This window comes from Desmodus rotundus, chromosome 9 (genome assembly GCF_022682495.2).
Source record: "Desmodus rotundus isolate HL8 chromosome 9, HLdesRot8A.1, whole genome shotgun sequence".
NCBI classification, from domain to species: domain Eukaryota; kingdom Metazoa; phylum Chordata; class Mammalia; order Chiroptera; family Phyllostomidae; genus Desmodus; species Desmodus rotundus.
Genome location: NC_071395.1, coordinates 21,011,722 through 21,033,601, shown reverse-complemented (window position 1 = coordinate 21,033,601; position 21,880 = coordinate 21,011,722). Strand labels below are relative to the sequence as shown.

Genomic DNA, 21,880 nt, shown 5'->3' with positions numbered 1-21,880 from the left:
GGAGAAGGGAGAATTGCTTCTCAGCCCTTCTCTCATCTCGTCTTGAGAAGCTGTTACTGTACAAACAGCACGCGGAATGTGTTGGCAAAGGTGAAATATGGGTCTCAGGAGATGCTATTTTTAAAAGAAAACCTCCAGCAAAAAGTAAATGTTTTTTCTCTCCTTGAGAAAGTTAACTATGGAACGAGTAACACTTGGACCCTAGGGCTTAAAGAGTAAAAGAGTGCCCACTAAGGAGGGACAGTCGTCTGGAAAAACCAGAGGACACAGTGTCATGTCATTAAAGGTTTGTTGTAGTTTTGTGAAAAAGCAAGTCTTATTTGATACGAAGCTGGAAAAAATGGAATTGAACTGTTTTTATTTCACATGATGCAATATTTTATTTAAAATGGAGCTCATATTTTAACTTAAGCCATTTTCAGGAATACAAATGGGCTTCTTCTTGAATATAGAATAGATTTCCTAGACATAGACAGCTCTAATTTCATGCAGTTGGCTTAATTTATGAAAGAAGTTGAGAACAGAAATAGAGACAATAACCAGTCATTAAGTCATAGCCCAAATTGTATGTGTGGTGAAATAAGATTGGACAAATATATAAGATACTTTTGCCTAATAAATGTTCACTCGTATAGCCTTTTATGCCCCTTTTGCTATTCCAACTTTTATGGACCTTCCAGTGTCATTAAATAAAGCAGATATTTGACTGCACATTCCACTTCAGAGTGCAATGTCCTTGCCTGCTCTTAGCTTACACTACCTGCCTCTGTGCCCCTCAACGCCACACAGGCGTGGGCTAGACAGCCATGGATCTGATTTTATGCTAAGGCTGTTAATTTCACCAAGGATGCCTTCCTCTTCTCTTAGAGTACTCACTTCCTACCAATTCGTTGAAATCCTTTTCAAACAAGTAAGGTTTAAGACACACAACTCAAATTGGGAGTGATCAGTGTCAAGAATGAAAGAGGTCCGTCCCATGGGAATTCAGTGGGAAGGAAGATTGCTTCAGCCGAGTGCTTTAGGGAGAGTTTCTTGGAACAGGTGGCAACTGCATTGGGCCTTTATATTAAAAACTGAATGAATTATGAGTAGGATTTGATTATATTGAAGTAGGATGGGGAAGGAATTCCATGCAGAAAGAGCATCACGAGACAAATCCTGGAACAAGGAGTGTGTGAAACAGTTGATTGTATTTTTTGACGGGAACACATGCATTAAAAGTGAAATAAGAGAAAATAGGTTATAAAGTTGGGTTAGGGACACCACGGAAACCGTGACTGCAAAGTGTTGGCAGTGGAGACTCAACAGACTCTATTCCCTTCCTGAGTTCAGAGCCAATTAAAAGATCTCAGGAGTCAACAAATTGGGACAGTATTAGCAGTAATGCTAATTAGAGACTCTTTTTTTCAGACTGGTGGCCAAGTGAGCTTGCTAATTAGACAGAATTTCCAAACAGACACGGGAAGCTAATTCAATGAAGAGACACTGTTTCTTTTTTAAATAATCACTTACCATCCTCATACTGTCTTTGTCTCACCTCGTATGCATTAAAATGTGAGGCCAATATTTTCCCCCCAAACAAAAGCTTTCAAGCCCAGATGTTGACTTGGAACGTTGTGGGATGGGTTGAACAGCCATAGGAGTGGCACTTGAGTCAATCTATAGAGATTCAAACTTGCAAGGTATGCTTTGCTTTTAATTCATTTTGGCAGCATGTTTCAAGTGATCTTCTGGCCTCTTCTAGCCTAAAAATGCCTCCTAAGTTTGCATTCCTTGGCCAACTATCAGTCATACAGCTGTTATGTTTATAATATCCATTTCTGTACAATGATACTAAGTAAGTGTATTTTGTGCTCTACTTAATTAAAAGACTAACAAAGCTACTAACAAAACTATACAAAATTCGGGAAGATGAAAGTGAAATTCAGGAAAACGGGGAAGATGAACATGAAGTAGCACAGTAAGATAGAGGCAGGAAGAATTTACTCCATGGAGTAGAATCTGCAAGATCATGTACATGCATGAGAGCTGGTACCAGTCCTCAGGGTGACAAGACTCCTGAAGTTGCCCACTTAAAACATTCCTGGTGCCCAGGAGAAGCGTTGACTTCCCTGGAACTAAAGCCTGGGGGAATTTTTCCCTGTAAGTCCTTATAAAAGAGAACACTGAAATGTGATAAAATTTCCTTTAAACAGGGGTGTCCAACCGTTTGGTGCCTCTGGGCCACACTGGAAGAAGAAGAGTTTTCTTGGGCCAGACATTAAATACACAAACACTAATAAAAGCAAAAAAATCTCATAATGTTTTAAATAAATTTATGATTTTGCATGCATAGCCATCCTGTGCTACATGTGGCCTGCGGGTCGCGGGTTGGACACCCCTGCAAAGAGTGTGCTTATGACAAACACTTGGTTCTGTAACAGTGTTTGTACGGGGGGAAGGGGGGGCGGAGCAGTGCAACCTGTGCTTCCACTAGACCTACGTGCACCATCTTCTCTGTTCCCCCAGGAGAGCAAAGCTGCCAAATGGAGTCTCAGTTTCCAAACCTTAACATTAGCCAACTGTGATTACGATGCCTTTGCAAGTGTGAAAACAGCATTAACTGTGTTTCCGAAGGTCAGAGTCCACACTGGAACTCATAGCCTGAAGTTACATTGTGGCTGCAACTTCACTTGGCCTTCCCACTATTTGCTTTCTTGTTAGAATTTTTCAAACCCGCTGGCCGCCCTGGGCTGCAGAGCACACGTGGTTGTGTTTGTATCTGAGAGCGTGCCCGTCCCCTGGGAGGACCTCTGGGCATAAATTTAGGGTAACTTTTCATCTTCCAAAACACATACAGGAGAAGTACAACTGCAAGATAAAAGTCTCATGGTCGTAATTTATGATTCTCATTCCCAAAAGAGAACATAATGCTTAAAATGAATGCTTTAAAACCTTCAACAACCAGCTCCCCTTTTTTGACTCTGTAGAACTTTCAAGGTGTCCTTTGTGGGTGGAGTGGGGAGAAAGTGGCCCTTAAAATCCTATAATATAGAAGATATATATATACACATATACATATATATGTATGTGTATTACATACATATGTGTGTGTGTGTATATATATATATATATATATATATATATATACACAGAGAGAGAGAGAGCCCATGTGCGCCTGATATATATATACACACATACATAAATATATACATATATGAATCAGGCAAATATATATATATCAGGCTCAATAGAAAACACTGTTCACAGAAACATTTGTAAAAAGTGAAGTTTGCCATGAGTGCATCCCAAGAGAGAACACCTGTTAGGAGTTTGGGGTGTATTTTTCAGACTTTTATTTTCTCTGGAAATAGGAACATTTATGTAACTCTGCACAATAGTCTTCTCTCTTGGGTTAGGTAACTGGCCGAAAGGAAATGAGCCGTACCTCTGAGCGGGCCCAGTGGTACACGCGGCCCATCGCCTACACCTCTTGGTGTCCTTGCGGAAGGACCACAGGTGCACAGGTGCCGGCAGGGAAGCTCATATCTGGTTTTCTTCTGCTGCTGGTGAACACACAGGTGGAGCCACAAAACATGTCAGTATTATCGACATGACAAAACATGTCAATAATAAAAAATGTATTATTTTTATTTTTCAATTACAGTTTACATTCAATATTATTCTATATTAGTTTCAGATGTACATGTTTCAAGTGCTCCCCTGGTCTCACGCATGGTTATTACAATATTACTGAGTGTATCCCTATACAGATGTGAGTATTCTGTAACTACCGTTGTAAAGTCACCTTTGTGTTTGAGATTGTTGCACGCCACACAACACATATGGTGTCAAGAGGGTTACGAAGTTGGGTGTGGGCCCCAGCCTTGCTGCCCATTTGCCCTGTTGTCTGGCCTGGGCTTTTGTTCCCATTTGCAAGTGACCCGTCTCTTGGAGAGGCATTTACCTCAGTCTGTCGGTCTTTTTAACTTGTCCTCTTCTTCTTCAGCACCTTATCTTCTCTCGGACCCAGAAATTCTCTGATCTGTCCTTTTTGCTCCGGGAGCAGGGATGATTCTAGTCCTAAGGTGGGGGTTGATCCAGACAGCTGTGGGAGGCCCAAGCCGGTTCAGACGTCTCTCGTGATGGGGGCTGACATTGATCCTAGTTTATGCGGACAGAGCCCGTGTGTCTCCAGGATCATTAGAAAAGCCATTCTCTTCCCTTAGTCTGGGAGGCTCTAGACTCGGCAGAAATAGGACCATTGCAGCATATATACATTTTTTTAATTCAAAAGTGGGATCTTACTGGACCTCTACATTTTTACAACTTTTCTTTTTAACAGTGTATTCTGTTTATTTTGTGTGTGTGCACATGTGGCTCTGCTTTATTCTTTTCAACAAATGCATACTGTTCCATCGTGTAGTTTTCAATTAACAGACTCCATTTTGGTGGACCTTTTGTATCGTTCCCAAATTTTTACTGAAAAATGAGAATGTCTTCAACAGTCACTGGATGTGATCAGCATTTCCATCTTTCCCAAACTAAAAGGTAAAAATAACATAAACAATAATGAGAACGATTGGATCAGAGCTCATCTGAGTCTTTTTGAAGTTAAGTATTTTTGTGTTTAATGGGTTGCGCTTATCTCACTTGATCTCTCAGCATCATTTACAGCTTCCACTTTGAAGCTGAAAGACAGAGTCTATAACTATTTTGCTGGGTGTTTTTTATTTTTCCTTGCAGTCAGGGAAACAAGTGGAAGGGTAATCCTAGGTTCTTTACTTGAGTCACAGGATGGATAGAGACATCATGCAATTGGAAAAGGCTGAGAGAGAAGTAACTTGGGACACTGGGTGGGAAGAATTTGAAATTTATATTGGGACGTGTTGAATGTGAGGTGCCCATGAACTTTGTCTAGTGGGCAAGTTAGGGAAGTCTTTCATACGTGGGTGTGGAGCACAGGAAAAGGGTTCATGCTGGAGGAACAAAACTGGGCTTGTCCTAATACAGGAGAAATTTAAAATTATGAGATTGGATGAGATCACCAAAGCAGGCAATCCAGAGAGAGAAAAGGAGATGTTTATCCAGCACTTTGAAAGCACTGATGTTTGTGTATATTAGGTATATTTGAAAATAAATCTCATTGTGAAATCCTTGAGGTAGGGAGAAATAATAGGAATAGGATGTCAGCTTTTATACTCCTTATTTATTCTGCCAAATCTTACATACAGTTCTCACTGGCCAAAGAATTTACATCTGAACTTCAGAAAAATAAAACCTTAGAGGAAATATTTAGCGAAGATCCTCTTGTGAATTTGTTTGTCATTTAGGGATTTATCATATTACCGTATTTTTTGGACTATAAGACACACCGGACCATAAGACATACCTAGGTTTTAGAGGAGGAAAAAAGGAAGAAAAAACCCCAGCTCTATCGCTGCCCCCTCCCCGAGTGAGCCAGGTAAGCTACGTTCGGACTGTAAGATGCACCCCCATTTCCCTCCCAAATTTGGGGGAAAAGGTGTGTCTTATAGTCTGAAAAATAATGGTACACATTGTGAATATCTCTAATAATCATAAAGCATTTGTAATACAAGTTCATTTTTGGATACGCAAAATGTTTCTGATGATGTCATTCTTTGCGTTTCTAGATACCTGTAAGAATACTATGAAAACATTCAGTTGAAGATTGATTTGTTTTTTAAATATGAGTTTTCTTTCATGTTATTATAGTTTGGTGATAGAGTAGTATAAAGTATTTGAACATGATGGTTGTCTTGAACAAATAAAGGAGTTCACACTGCAATATTGCTAGTGAAAGTGTAATAATAGAGAGGTGAATAGTACATGTAAGATGATGAGAAGAACCAGAACTAAGAAAACTTTACTCTTGTTACCAATGCTGTTAATAATAAACAATCAAGAAGAGACTTTGGGGAGAGTGAAGAAACTCTGGATCCCAAACAAGTGCAGCAAGAGCACAAGGACTATAGGGGATGTCAAGCAGACAAGCACGAGGATGTTCTGGGCTACAGAAGGAATGTTCTGATGGTTAAGATAAAAGCAAGTCAAATGTATTAGAGTTGTCTGTAATGGGCAATGTCCACTACAGGCAGTGTATGTGGTTTGAACAGAGAAGCCGTCCAAAGCCTGAGTCCTAGGGCGCTATAGCGTTCAGAGGCTGGGAAGAGAACACGGACAGCAAAGGAAACTTAGTTATAGTGGGAGAAAGAGAGTTAGAGAGTGGTGTGTGATGAGGAAGTGTTCAATTGAAAAGGAGATGATTAACTGTGTTAGGAGTGGCTGAATGGTATGGAAAATAAGGACCCAGTCTTGATTATTAGACTTGCTAAGACACAGGTCGTTGGTGAAGTTGCCCAAACTGTGTTCAGAGAGTGGCATGCTTGCATATGGGGGCCATCCATTGTGGACCCAATGCTGTAGATCCAACTGTCACTGGAATATTTTTATCCTGTTTTAACTGTAAGATCAGCGATTGGCTGAGTACTTCAAAAGTAAAAAGTTATTTTGTCATTTCATTTTCTTTTCTTGTGCTTTCTGTTTGAAGTTCTAGGTGTGGGTTTGTTGTGTCAATAACTTTGTTTCTCCAGACAAATTGTTATATGCTCATGGATATGGCACACGCAATTTTGGAAATTATAGTAAGAAAAACGTTAAAGTGAGTTACTTAATTTAAAATTTCATCTAAAGTACAGCTACTTTTCTCTAGGACATTTTTGGTGTTTTGCTCTTTTTTTTTTAATGGGCTCTTTGACTTTTCCATAAATGTCACTGAATTAAATGACATGATTGACAATATATCACCCTATGACTTTGGGTTGACTTTTGGATTTGGGGCGCTGATGTGATTGGCCGGGCAAGTGACCGCCAGCAGAGCTGCCCAGTTGTTGAAGAGAAGCCTTTCCTAAATGGGGTTGGGGGGGAGCTATTCTGGTGAGGGAAATGCAAATCAATTCACTCCACTGTGGAACATGCAAACATGCTTTCTAGAGCCCATGTCTTCCTTTATCTCCTGTCCCCCTGACATGTGCACATAGAGGAAACCTTACCCGGGGATAAAAGGAATATCTTTCCTTTACCACTTAAGAAAGTGGTAAACATTCTTTACATTTCAGGAAGCTAGTAATGGAATCAGGGAGTTATTAATATTTTGCATTTTTATAATGTCTCCATTAAATTTGTGAAAGATCAGGCTAAGGGAGAGCAGTTCTTAGAATCATTTTAAAGTAAAATCATCAAGTTCATCTCCATCTATAAGAGGTAAATGGAGAGCAAGAAGCACACAGGGATGCCACTGACAGTGCTGGAATGTGCCTCTGAGTAGATTCAAGGATAACCCCTCCAGAGATCTCTAGATGCCTCCCTTAGCCCCAGAAGGTTGTGATAATAGACTCTGGTCAGATGCTTCTCTGATTCTCTGCTTTAAGCCGCTATCTCAGGAGAAAGAGCACACTGAGCTTATTTACTAGTCAGGATTTCCTCTTGAAGGTTTGGCAAAGCCATCTCTACTTTCGATAGAATTTATTTAAATTTAAATTTATTTAAGTTGCCAGCATTTTATGTGCCAGTCAATGGCTATTGGGAATTATAGACCTCATAAAGAGGCAACATTAACTACAGGCATTCAAGACCAAATATTAGTTGGTGGACTTGTTGTTCTGGAATATTAGGTCAGTATTTTTAGGGAGCTGACTACAAACAGAGAGGAACGCATTCTTACTTTATGATCCCGAACGTCAGAATCTGCACTGCTAACCTAGACTGAGATCAGTACTCTTGTCCTACTTTTATTCCTTACATTTGCTTTTCCAAAAGTCCCGATGAGCAAAAAGCGTAAATAAGGAAACTTGTTTTATGTAAGCTAAATAACTTGTTACTATGTGCTGTTAAAGGCTGAGAATGAGTTTTAGAATTCGAAGTTCATTGTTCTTATCTTCCAACCAAGCCAAAGTTACTGAGAATACCATATGGTTTTAGAAGATATATTTGGTGTCTTTGGGAACTTGAGGCTACTAAATCATTAACAGCTGCCAAAATGGAATAGACCAAATGTACTTGGAATTTAGTCCTTTGTAGTGGGGAAGTTCGTGGGTTTCCTGGTTCAGCCCATCTGATGAGAAGAATAACTCACAACATGTTAGCTAGTTGCACAGGATGAAATTTTGCCAGAGAACATGATAGATGAGAGTGAAGATAAATTTAAAAGACTGTGTCATTAGTTGAAAGAATTTAAAGACAAAGAGGGAAGTAATATCGCCAGTTGTTAAGAGTTTCATCAGGTGTAGGGTTCTCAACCTCGGAACTATTTACACTCTGGGCCAGAGAATTGTTCGTTGTGGGGTTTGCCCTGTGCCTTGTAAGATGTTTAACAACACCTCTGGCTTCAACCCACTGGATGCCACCAGCCCCCTCTCCCCAGCTGTGACAATCAAAAATGTCTCCAGACATCGCCAAATGTCCTCATGAAGCGAAATTGCCCCTGATTGAGAACCACTGGGCTAGACTACACAATAGCCCCAAAAGTCCCATTCCAGTAATTTGCTCAAGGTAGAATGGGATGAAGGGTCCTGCCTGTTGAGAACTTTGGTTGTTGAACATGTTATTGGGATGAGGTTTTTTTGGGAAACATAATAATTAGGGCATAGCTCCTGAATGTATATTGTGTAGATGATGAGTAGATCAATTTTTTAAAATCCAGAGTTAAATTGACTATAGTAGAAATACTATTAATGTAAGTGATTGATTGTTTTCTATTGTGCCTCCCTCCAAAAAGTCTTGCAGAAATATGTAGGGCTGCCCAAGTAGGAGCCCATTGGGAAGCCTTGTGTGGGTATGACTTTCCACTTACTTAAATTTCACTGCATAGTAGAGGCTACTTAGAAACCTACATAATCTTACCTGCTTGTCTTCAGATGAAGACGTAGAGGCCCTTGTGGCAGAGACTGTATTCACCAAACATCTTTGTGATCCTTCACTTTCCCAGTCTCTCTCCCAGTTAGGCTGGGGCCATGTAACTAGTTCTGTGCAGTGAATAGGATCTGAACTTAACTTCTGGGGTGAGGAAGCTCAAAACAAGAATGCCTCCTCCACTCTCTCTTCCACTATCATGGTGACTTTGGGGCCTCAGCAGTATGTGTCCTATGAATCAAAGAAACAGCCACTCCTTTTCTTTCTTCTTCTCTGTTTTCTTTATAAGATATCTTTTAGGGGGGTGGTGGACTCTGAATTATCTGCTTAATTCTCTTTTATTTCCAATTATTATCACTGTATCTGTTTTTCTACTTTTGGGAACCCAGTTGGAATTTGACCACATGGAATAGAAGGTTCAGCTAAGACTCAAGAGCACCGGTTTTACTGCCAGTTGACTTTCTTTGTGCTAATGCTGTTCTGGGGAGAAAGCCATGTGCATATTAAGTAAACAGTTACTTGGAATGGTGTTGCACGCAATCAAGTTCTGCACTAGAGGAAGTTAAGGAGATTTGGGAGGTTTTTGTTTTCTTTTTCAATAAATGACAGGTGAACTGACAAGAGTAGGACTTGGGAGGTAGGGTAATATGATCCTTAATAGCATGTGCTCTGCTGTCCAACTGCCTGGGTCTGAATGCCACTTTTGACACTTACTAGCCATGTGATCTTTGGCTAGTTACTTAAGCTCTCTGAGTCTGACTTTTCTTATCTGTAAAGTGGAGGTCGTTACAGATTATAAGTATGTAATATATATTAAGCAATTGGGATAATACCTGTTCCATAACATGTAGTTGTTTGTTTGTTTGCTTCTTCCTTTCTTTCTTTCTTTCTTTCTTTCTTTCTTTCTTTCTTTCTTTCTTTCTTTCTTTCTTTCTTTCTTTCTTTCTTTCTTTCCTTCTTTCTTTCTTTCTCTTCTCCCTCCCTCCCTCCCTCCCTCCCTCCCTCCCTCCCTCCCTCCCTCCCTTCCTTCCTTCCTTCCTTCCTTCCTTCCTTCCTTCCTTCCTCCCTTTCTTCCTTTCTCTTTTTCATCCTTTCTCTTTTTCATCCTTTCTCTCTCTCTTTCTTTCTTGGTTGATCTTCCCTTAAAGGGCTTATTTTATTGTAAGTACTATTTAGATGTTTGCTGTTAATTGGATTGCAAATCAAAAGCATTACACCAAGCCCTTGAGCTCAAAAATAATTTAAGTTCCATATAGCCTATTGTATTTCTCACTAAATACTCCTACAGTTAGTATAAATAAGTTTAAATGCCTTTCATGATTCCAGTTCCTTCATCTTTTCCACCAGGCACATGCCCGCTGCTAACATAAAAGGTATTTATGGGCAAAGAGAAATGTGCCCTTTCCTCTGGTCAGTGAGTTATTGCTCCACGCCAGTGTGTGTGTTTCGATGAGCAGAGCATGGGCTGGATCTCATCCCTGCACATCCCCCAGTCTGTGAGGCCTCTGTGCAGGACTCTGTCTGCAGGCTCTATGGGGCCCTGATGGGGACTTTACTCTTGCAAGGAACCTGGCTTGGGAAACTCAAGCTTCATATGCCAAGGTGAATTCTGTCAGTTGGATTTGATTACTAGTGATTGTGCTACCCATGACCTTGGTTTATCTGCCCTTCCCTTGCTGTTCTGAAAGGGTGGGGGTGGGTTTTGAACCCATCACTTAAAGGACTTTGGTATGAAAGGGAATCCATAGATATGTTGTCAAGTTGTTAGCATGTGGATGTTTTTAAAACCTTGAGATTGGGTGAAATCACTCAGATATAGTGAGAGGAATAAGGAAGCAAAAGGACCAAGGGCTGAGTCCCAAGGAACTCAAACTTTCAGAGGTCCTATGAAAGTACAGGAATGGGTAGAGGAGACCAAATGAAAAGGAGAACTCACAAAGTGGGGGAGTTTGCACAGAAGGTAAGAGGAGAGAGAGATGAAACCAAAGCCTACACTCTGTGAAAAGCTGTGGGGGTTAGTTACTTGGTTATGCAACTCATGATGGTAATGCATGACCAACTGAAGAAGGATACTAGCATTCCTCTTTCCTCACGGGTCAACCTCTGTCTTGTAGGTAAAGGCCTCCGATGCGGATGCAGGACTCTATGGCTTGGTTGAGTATTCTCTTTATGATGGGTTCCAAAGCTATGAAGCACCTCGAGCCTTCCAGATTGATCCACATGATGGGAGAATCTGTGTTTCTCAAGATACCGACAGGGAAAGGGATCCAGCCACCTATGATCTCTTGGTGAAAGCTAGAGATGGGGTAAGTCTTGTGTATGAAACTTGGAACAGACTCAGAAGTGAACCACTGTGTATACATTAGAGAGTACCAATGATTACCAGTGGCCAATACTGTTTCATAAATCACTACCTCTATATATTTTTTTTGCTGGAGAATTTTGAGGCAAATACCAGCCATCATGTTATCTCATCCATAAATACTTCAATAATATCTCTAACAGATAATGATTTTTAAAAACATAACTATAACAAATTAACATTAATTAATATCTAATATCCATTCCATTAAAAAATTTCTGGATTATCTAAAAGTGTCTTTTAATAGCTTGCTTGTTTGAATCAAGATTGAAATAAGATCACAAATTGATTTCATCACTTATCTTCCTTAAGTTTCAATCTATGATAGTCAGCCCCCATCCCCCTTACCTTTTCTCATGAGATACTTATTTTTGGAAGAAATCAAGTCATTTTCACTGTAAATGTTCTACATTTTGAATGTGGCTGATTACATCCTTCGGATTCATTTAGTATGTTTTTTTAAAAATCGTATTTCCTATAAACTGGCATTTATAGCCAGAGACCTGATTAGTTTTGCGTTCATTTAGGCGATGCTGTGTGCTTTTTATTGCATCGGCAGACGCGCACCATTATTCCATTATGGGTAATGATATGGCGATTTTGAATCCTATTATTCCTTTTGCATTTATTATGTGGAATGTTCAACTAAGAAGAATATTCTCTCATTAACTACTTGATTACCCTGCCACATGATTCATACAGGAAAGGCAAGTTATACTTGATTATTCCTCTTTATTTTATCAGTTTTGGGAATAATGAGTTGGTGCATTTGCCGTCCCCAAAGAGTGCTGATGATGTTTTCCCTCATCCCTTCATTTCCTTCATCCCTTCATTTCCTTCAGCAACATATGAAATGGATCCAATAAATTCTTAGATTTTAACATATTCTATCTGTTTCATATGTGGCTGAACATCTCCTTTCTGATGTACCTATTGACCCATCTTAGATCAGTGAGGGCCCCTTTAAATTGGCTCTTATGTCTTTTTTTTTTTTCAAACTTTTAAATTGACATTTTAAAAACATGCAGAAGAGTAGACAAATGATAAATACAGCTTCTTGGATGTTTGCAACATGAACACATGTATGAGAGCAGATGAAGAAACATTACTAGCGCCCGGGAAGCCCCTCTCTTGGCTTCTTGCTGTAACTATGCCTTCCACCCTCTCACCCTTTAAGAGTAAGCACTGTTGACTTGGAGCACCAAACATTGTCAGCCTATTTTTAAATTTTCAGTGAATGGATTCATATAGCATGTGTTTTTATTGCTGCTTTTGTCCAACATCATTTGTTTGAATCATTTATTCTGTTGTGTGTATCAATAGTTCACTCATCCTCATTGGTTTGGAGTATTTTTTCCTGTGAATTCACAGTAATATTTATTTAATAGTTGAATGTATCCATTTTTTATTGCAAGTAGTACTTCCATTAACTATCTCATAAATTACAATTTGGTGAACAAATGTAAGCATTTATAGTGAGTGTATATTTAGGAGTGGAATTGCTAGAGTATAAGAAAACCAAACAACTTTTCAAAATGGTTGCACCAATTTATACTCCCACCAGTGAAGGATGAGATGTTCGTGTGCTCCACATGGTCCCCCAACATTTGATATTTAATGTCTTTTTAGTTATAGCAATTCTGATACTGGTGCAGCGGTACAGCACATTGGGGGTTTACTTTGCATTACCTTGAAAACTAATGAATTGAGCACATTTTCATATGTTCATTTGCCTGTTTGTTTAACTCATTTTGTGAAGTGTCTGTTCAATACTTTACCCATTTTCTATTGTACTGTTGTCTTCTTTTCTTATTGATTTGTATGAATTCTTTGCGTTTTTGGTTTTCAAGTTCTTTCTTGAATATATTTATTACGTATGGCTTCTCCCGTTCTGGGGCTTGCCTTTTCACTCCCTTATTGGTGTCTCGTGAGCATCACAAGTCCTTAATTCTAATAAAGCTCAGTTTATCAATCTGTTTCCCTTTATGATTAGTACTTTTTCCCTTTATAACTGTCCTTTCTTTTTTTATTTTTATTTATTTATTTTATTGCTGTTCAAGTAGTTGTCTCCATTTCCCCCGCACCACTCCCTACAACTGTCCTTTCAAGAAGTACTTGCTTACCTTAGGGACAGGAAGGTATTCTCTTATGTTTTCTTCCAAAAACTTTATTGTTTTACCTTTTACACTTACTTTTTCAATCTAGCGGGAGAAAAGCTTATTTTTTCCGTGTGTGGGTATTCAGTTCACGCAGCACCATTTACTGAAATGATCATTCTTTCTTCCCAGCACTAAAGTATCACTTTTATCATGAATCATGTGACTGTATGTGTGTGTCTATTTTTAGACACCCCATTTTTGACTTATTTGTCAACTTTGTACTAGCTCCATACCCTTTTAATTTTTTAGCTTTATAATAGTCATCATGATATATGTATTCTTCTAGCTTTGTTCTTCATTTTCAAGATTGCCTTGGCTATTCCTGACCATTTACATTTCCAAGTACATTTTAGAAACAGCTGGTCCAATTCCCATTCCATTACAGCAGAGATACACACTGTTTTGCACATTTTCTTTCCACTAAGTCTCTTTTGGAGACTTTCTTCCTTTCTTTTTGATCTGCTTACTGACTGCTCCTTTGTCTAGATGGGCACTGCTGACCTTTATAGTTAATCTTTCTCTTTTGAAATTAATGGGGAAATCTACCTACTTATGGCATGAGTCGATGGGACAAAAATAAGTCTAAATATACTTATTATAAGTAAACATGTAGAAACTTACATGAAAATATTCAGTAAAATTACTATGATCTATTACTATATTCAGTAGAATTACTGTGAACTATTTGATTAGATTTTACCTAATCATGGACTCCTGACTATGTGAGTCCAGGAATACTTGTCTCTATGTAAGAAAACACATGGGAAGCAACAATAGGAGTAAACAGAGGAGCTTAAATTCATTCAAGTCTGTGTGATTATTTAAAGCTCAATATATGCACACACAAATATTTATCCAGGGCTTCAGAAATATATTCTTAGTAGATTTTAAAGCAATTATAAAAGGCCATCCCAGATTGCATAACCAGTATAAATCCAATATTGCAGTAGTCAAACATCTGTTTCTAATTAGTTGGTTTCAGATGATTTTGTAAAAGTGTATATAGAAATTATCTGAACAGAAATAAGATTGTTTGATGCCAGAAAAAAATTTTACTGCCAAAAAGTAGTGCATTAATTAGGAGCATATTCAGTGGAATAAAGGATACCAATCCAGATATTTAATTTAAACCTCCTTGCTTACTTCTTTCTGTTTCCATATTGAACCTACTCTCCACACTTACTCTATGGAAATTCCTTCCTTTCCTCTCAGCTTACCAGTGTCTATGGCAATATTCAAGTGCATGTCTAACCATGTCACCCCTCCACAAAGCTTTCCCAGCTTGAACAAAGGGAACGCATTTTTCCCCCCAGCCAAAAGCTATTTTCTTTTCAAGATAGCTAAGAAAGTGTTTACAGGCTGTGTAGCAGCTTTGGTAATTTTTAGAAATCAAAGAGGAAATGATCTTCAGGGTGATGATTGCTGTGGTCTGAATGTTTGTGATCCTCCAAATGTAGAAGTTGATGGTATTAGGAGGCGGGGCCATTGGAAGGTCCTGAGGGCGGAGCCCTCATGAATGGCATTGGTGCTCTCATAAGAGAGGCCCCAGAGAGCTCCTTAACTCTTCCATTATCTGAGGGCACAACCAGAAGTTTGGCAGTCCCTGGTCCTTCACCAGAACCTGGCCATGCTGGCACCTCGATTTTGGACTTGTACCCTTCAGAACTGTGAGAAATAAATTTCTGTTATGTATAAATCTCCCAGTCTATGGCATTTAGTTACAGCAGCCTGAACGGACAATGATGTATGTGAATCAGAATATTCTTTTGTAAAAATCCCTTGTTTCATAGGAGGAAAACCCCCTAACAAAGCACAACATATTCTAGATTGTCAGACCAGAGACATCCTTCCTGCGGGTACTTCATATTCAAGGTTCCATCCTCTTGTTTGGGTGATTCATCCTAAGCCCGCCCCAGGGACAGATGGCAGCTGGTCTGCACCCTACCTGGTTTAATGCAGGTTTCATTATTATTTAGGTGTGGGTAAGGAGATGATTGCCACTGTAGGAACAGTTTGTTGTACTCACAGATGCCAAGAGGAAGGCATGCCACACCAAGGGAGGGTGTGTGTGTGTGCACAAGAGAAACACTGGGGACAGGAGGCAGAGGGAGAGAGGAAAAACTTTAGGCAAGGGTCTTTATTGTGGTTTCCAAGAGAAGCAAGGGGGAGAGGCAGAATAAACAGGCTTATGATTGGCCATTCTGAATAAATTCAGTGGACTCTTGGGGCATGGGGGCTGCCTCTAGTTATCTGGTATCTGGCTGTGGAGTGATTAGGGCAGATGCATGGTGGCCTGGAGTGTGAAATCCCAATAAAGGAGGTGGTCGGGGGTGTGGGCTTTGGACTGGTTGATTTGCTTTTGAGAAGCATGCTCACCGGATACTGGTCAGTCCCTCCAAGATCAGCAAGGTCCCAGATGTCAAAGTGTCAGAATACAGCAAGTAGAGTACATGGAGAATATGCCGTTCCGGTGCGGAGTCTCCTTGAAGAGGAGGGCAGAGGGCTCACCGGCTCTCCTGTTCTACTTAAGGCCACGCAAAGGAAGATCCCTGTAGCTACCTTGTCTCACTCCAATTTATTGGAAGTAGCACCTGGTGATACCTAGGGAATTCACCACTCAATTTAGCTATTGTCCCAGGGTAGCGCCTTAAATCATCAAAGAAAGTTTTGGGCATGGCGGGCAACTTTCAGCACTTTCTTCTTCTTTGTGCCAAGCCCTGTGTGGTCCCACACAAGCTGCACTCAGTTCTGCTCAGTCCTGGGCAGTCAGTCCTCAGCCTCTTCCTCAGATGCCACCAACAAGCATTCTTCCCCTTCGCCCTCCTCCCCACTTGCCCCTCTGCTGTCATCATCTCTCATGTTCATCTCCTCCTTTCATGCTCTGCATCTCATCTCCGCCCTTTTCCAAGTTTATCTCCTCCAGATGCTCTTGAGTGTGGATCCACCTCCAGCACAGTCTTCTGTTCTTCCGTCTAGTCTTTGGGGTGAACTGCTTCAATTCTACTCCCATCCGTGGAGACCATGCTTCATGGCCAATGTGGCCTTGGAGTGAGACCTTGGCTCTACCAGAGGGCCATTGGCTTGTCAGAATCATCTTCCTCTTTCTGGTGGCTGGGGCAGAGGGCACTTGTTTAGCAGTGATCACCGTCACACCCTCTGTGGCCACTGCTTTGACCACCCCCAGGGCTTCCCCACATTCCTGCTTGTTATCACCTCCAGGCTCCACTTCTTTTGGCTTCACCTACGTTTCCTTTGCTCCGACCCAGGCAGAGCCCCTCAGCTGTCCCACAAACCAGCAGTTCTTTGTGGTGTCATAGAATACAGGCCATTAATGAAGCTGTCCTCCAGGCTTTCCCCTTCTTCCCCACCACAGACACCCCTGGGGGGCAGTGTCTGATGATTCAGGGCCCTCACCACAGTGATGCCTGATGTTAGAGGGAGGAAGCTCTATTCCCTGTGAGGTCCCTGAGTCCACGCCTATTTGCCTTTTCTTCCTTCCTCAGACTTCAGTCAGAGCATATCTGAATGCAGGGTGTGTTTGTCCACCTTTGCTGACTGTTTCCAGTAGCCTCCGTAGATGGTTATTTCCCCTGGGAGTGGGGGACCTTTGGCAGCCAATCTGGGTGCAAGCCCAGCTGCTCATAGGGACAGCTTGCTCCATATGAATGTGTCCAGGTTAAAGGCATACATGTCATTATAATGATATAATCCCTCACACACTCATGGAAACTACCAAAAGAATTAGCTGTCTTCCAGGCTACCATCCAATACCCACTTTGACCTAAAGACCCCTGTGTTGATTTGACTTGCTCCCAGGTTTCTGTTGCCAAACGTAGGACCCTTTAAAGATCCATGTAGTAAAGAGGACCAATTCAGTTTTCTTGGGATGAGCAGAGAATGACACATCCAACGTGGGGACACAGTGTTTCTAGGGTCTGCATCTTTTTAGCATCTAGTGTCTGGACATGGGCTATCGGGGCTTCAAAGTCTCCTTCTTCTGTGGTGTTTGGACACAGTCTCCATTTGCATGGCCGCCTTCTCCTCCTTGACCATCATGTGAGTCTGCAGAGGTGCAGGAAGAGAGAGCTGTGCATGCAGCTCACCTGAAAACGGGTTCTCCTGGAGGCACGCCTGGCCATGCATTTTTAAAGACAATATTTAGAAGAGTCTTCCCCCTTCCTCTAAATGACAGGCTTTTAACAGCTTCCTTGCTTTCACTTTGTTTGGCCCTAAAACTGCCTCCCATGTTTGCCTCAGGATATATGAGAGCACGCAACATGAGACTCCCTGTGTGTATTGTCCAGTGCACAGTGTTCATGCGGTTGCCTGCATCATATTTATACATTTCTTCTGTGATGAACTGTGCATTTCTACAAGGTGAAGTCCGCATCTGTCATAACTGTTCTGTGCAATACCTGCCAGCAGCATACGTCCCTAATCCAAAAGGCTGGCAAAGATGAAGTTAATGTTGACAAAGACTGGGTAGGCTGTCCCTTAAATAGTAGTCTCGACTGAATCAGAGGAGTAAACGAACTCAGACAAGATATTTTAGGTTCAAGAAGTTGGATTCTAGGCCATAATGAATTTATTTAAAACAATAAACTGCACTTTGACCAAAGACCTTTAATTTTACAGAATTACCTTGACAGTTTGTGATTTTTCCTTTATCCTTTCTCTTCCTAATACATGTCTTGAAAGTGCTTTGGAAGAAGATTGCTGTGATCCCATTTGCTGGTGGCTACTGAGATATTTATTTGTCCATAGAAGAATTTTTTTCTTATAAGATGTTCTGGGCTTTTTTTTCTACTTAATCTTAGGATGACTGTCAATATATTAAAAAATTCAATCACTTCTATTTTACTGGTGTCACTTCTGAAATAACCTATTTCTGCTGCTACTGTTGCTGCTATTTATCTCATCCGTAGAAGCCACGAGGGTGCTATAAAATTATGTAATGGAAACAAGTAATTGGATTACATTGGAAATCAAATGGGTTTTCATGATAAAGCTCTATAATTTAATTATTCCATGTTTATATATAAATTCCTGTTTCCTTTTTCCATTCATTTTCATCATGTGAATGTCTCTTTTACTGGTGTGTATGTTTATTAGCATTCTATTTCTATTTTTTGTGACATCTTGAATTCTGCAGCGAAACCTGTGTCTGAGATAAAGCTATTTCGTCTCTATCTCCCCATTCCAGGCTCTGGGCAGGGCTGTGTCACACTAGCAGAATAGGAAGTAAATTGATTTTGCCCTTCACCATTATATGTATTCATGACAAAAGTTGGCTATTGAGCTTGTGCTGCACGGTTTGTGTGTAAAGCAAATAGCTCTCTAGAAACAAACTTACTGAGTAAAAGGACACACTCAGTTTTTACCTTTTTGCTGCAGCTTTATTGAGGTATAATTAATAAGGTGTACGACCTGATGCCTTTGAGATTTTGTTATCTATCTGTAAACTGGACTGAATTCTGACTTTTTTTAGTTTCTTCAATATTTAGCTATGACTCATCAAACCAACATTTCCAATTTTCTCCCACCCTTCTGATTTGGAGTCGCTGACAACAGAGAGTGCTGTTGAACCCCATTGGAAGGGACCATAGGTAGTCCTCCTCACTACCCACTTGCAGCCCCCCTTCAGGACCACATTTAAAAGGGCTCCTCCATGCTCTGGGGACTGCACACCAGCCGGAGATCTAAAATCCTACTGCTTCTGAGGACCTATCTCAAGGATCCCCTCAGCATTGAGGTTCCTGCCATTCACTGCTCATAGCTCAGGTCAGCTTCTGAATAGTAAAGATCTACATCCTTTATCTGCAGTTCTGAAACCCCAAAGAGCTCACTTTGGGAAGTTTTAAAAACTCATTTGATGAGAAACCTGACTTGAACTGACAAGAGGCTATCTATCGTTTTTATTTTACTTTCACTTTATTGTTGACACTGTCACAGGTGTCCCCATTTTCCCCTCCTCTGCCTGCCTCCACCCGGTCCCCACCCCCTTCCCTATGGCCATCACCACACTCTTGTCATGTTTTTTTTAAATTGCTGCAGAATAGTAAGCGCTTGATTATGGGGTGCCACTTTAGACCTTACCAGGTACATGCACAATGTTACCTTTATAAAATCTGAATAATTCAGAATTCTAAGACAGATCTACCTGGCCCCAAGCCCTTAGGATAAGGAGCCTCTAAAATCTCATAATTGATGGAGATTAACCATTATAAGCGCTTTCATACGTGTTATGTCAGTTCTTCCAGCAACAGGCCTGCAAGGTGAGCAGGTAGCCCTGCCTTACAGAAGAGGCCACGCTGACTCAGGGACTCTCTGACTTCCTTGAGGCTGCGGTCCCAGATGCGGGCAGGGCCAGAGAGCAGACCCAGACCGTTTGGCTTCAGACTGTTCCACTGTGCCACAAACCCGCTTGTGTAGCATCAATCTCCTGCATTGTAAGTCCTTGTACACAGTGCTCTGTCTTCCTTATCCCTAAGGCTGAGTCTGTGGTTGACACTGCCCCTAGTCCTCTGTAAACGAGCCTTTTGTGAAAAGTAGAATTGATACCATGGCAATCCTTAAAGAAATCTAATCTAAAAGAAGTCACCAGAGGCTTTGGGGACACACTGCAGATCTGCTGTTTAGTCTTGTTTATCTTAGACAAACCCTTAACTTCTCTCTGCTTTGTTTTTCTTATCTGTTAAGATGGGGGAAGCCATAAAAGTCTGAAAAAGGAAGATTATAACAATCAAAGGAGAAACTATATGTGAAGTATACTTAAAACATTCACAAATGGTTACTACGAGATAAAATTTATCCCATTTGATAAATTCAGCAGATAAAAGTTGAAGTCCTGAGAAAGGAAGACTGACATCTACAATACTGCAGAACGGTTCATTGTTTTGTGATAATACACTTCTCACTTTGTCCATCTAACATGCCTCGTTTGGGTAGCGTTGCCAGATTTAGGATCTTCATGGAGAGCCTAGGAATTAACATCTTTGTTCTCAAAGATCTTCAGTGGAGATTTTTTGATCTCTTCACATCTTCCCCACTTTCTCATTACTTCTATTACCTGTTGTCTCAGGCCCTCCTCAGACCTCAGGGACATCTTGAACTTGATTGGAAATAGAAAAAGAAGGGGGAAGGGAAGGCAACAGGAAGTCACAGCAGGAAGGAAGACCGTTTAGAGAAACAGCAGGGTACCTGCAGTATTTTCGATCTGCTTACAATCAGCCTGCAGTCCCTGTTACTCCACCCCACCTGGGGACCTCCTGGACCTTCAGGTTTGCTGAAGATAGAGAGCCAATCTGCATTTTACACATACAGGCTACATGGAACTTCATTGTTTTTATTTCTCCTGTTTTACTTCATTGCTGGTGTGGCACTGGCTCCGTATTCAACTGAGAACAAGGAAGATCATGCTTTCTAAAGATGTATTTCTTACTTTATTTTAGTCCCCAAAGTCTGCAGTATGTGGGACCTCAGAGTGTGAGAGCCACTTCCAGACTCGTCCTTAACGTCACCCCGCACAACACTCTCGCCCTCACGTGAGCTTCCTCCAGATCTGCCCAGCAGTGGCCCTCCCTTCCGCTCCTGTCAAAACTTCCTCCCCACTGTCTTTCTTTTTCCTCCTCAGTGCCTCCCTGCCACAGCAGAAAAAAGAAAAAAAAAAAAAAACAATTCAAGAGAGAGAGAGAGAGAGCAAGGGAATGGGGGAGGATAAGTGAGTGAGAAAACCCAGGCTGTGTGACTTACCAAGGATTTTCGTCAAAGATGAAAGTATCACAGTGTCCCAGATACAAATGGAAAATGGTGCTTTAAAGTAGGAACATATGTTTTTACTCTGGAAAAGTAAAAATTGCAGAGGATTATTTTCTTCTGTTGTATTCTCTCCGCTTCTCCTTGTTTTGAGATGGAAGCAACAGAAAATAAACAGTATCAGATCCACTTCTCACTATTTTATGCGGTGTGTTATTTTTCTAAAACTTGAACAATTCAGAATTCCAAACCAAATCTGGCCCCAGGTATTTAGGATTACCACCTTCAGTGCTACCACTGATGATTCCAAACAGCCCCCAACTGGTTTCCCTCCTTCCAGCCTGGCTGGCCTTCAGCCTGTTTTGAATACTGCAGCCAGAGTAACAGTGAAAATCGAAGTCAAATTAAGCAACTTCTCTGTTAAAAACCCTCTGGTGGGTCAGAGCCTTGGTCCTTTCAGAGGCTCCCAGAGTCCTGCACAATCTGTCCCTGCCTTTCGGTTCCCGGAACAGGCCCGGGACAAGCACTGCTGCACTCCTGCCTCAGGGCCTTTGCACTTGCTCTTTGCTTCTGTTATGCTTTTCCAATCCTGATCGTTGAAATCTAGCTCCCATATCAGTCAGTCTTTAATTCAAATGGCACCTTCTTAGTGAGGCTTTTGCCAATGACCATTTCTACAATTGTATCCTCCACT

The 21,880-nt window shown here is 40.9% G+C and overlaps 1 protein-coding gene across 1 annotated transcript in view; it reads left to right on the top strand.

Moving 5' to 3' along the window:
* Positions 1 to 21,880, top strand: part of DCHS2 (dachsous cadherin-related 2) — a 182,067-nt gene that overhangs the window by 74,620 nt on the left and 85,567 nt on the right. Inside the window, exon 2 of the mRNA XM_024568565.3 lies at positions 11,031 to 11,216. Within this exon, the coding sequence (XP_024424333.2) occupies positions 11,031 to 11,216 (186 nt within the window). The remainder of the gene's footprint in view (positions 1 to 11,030; positions 11,217 to 21,880) is intronic.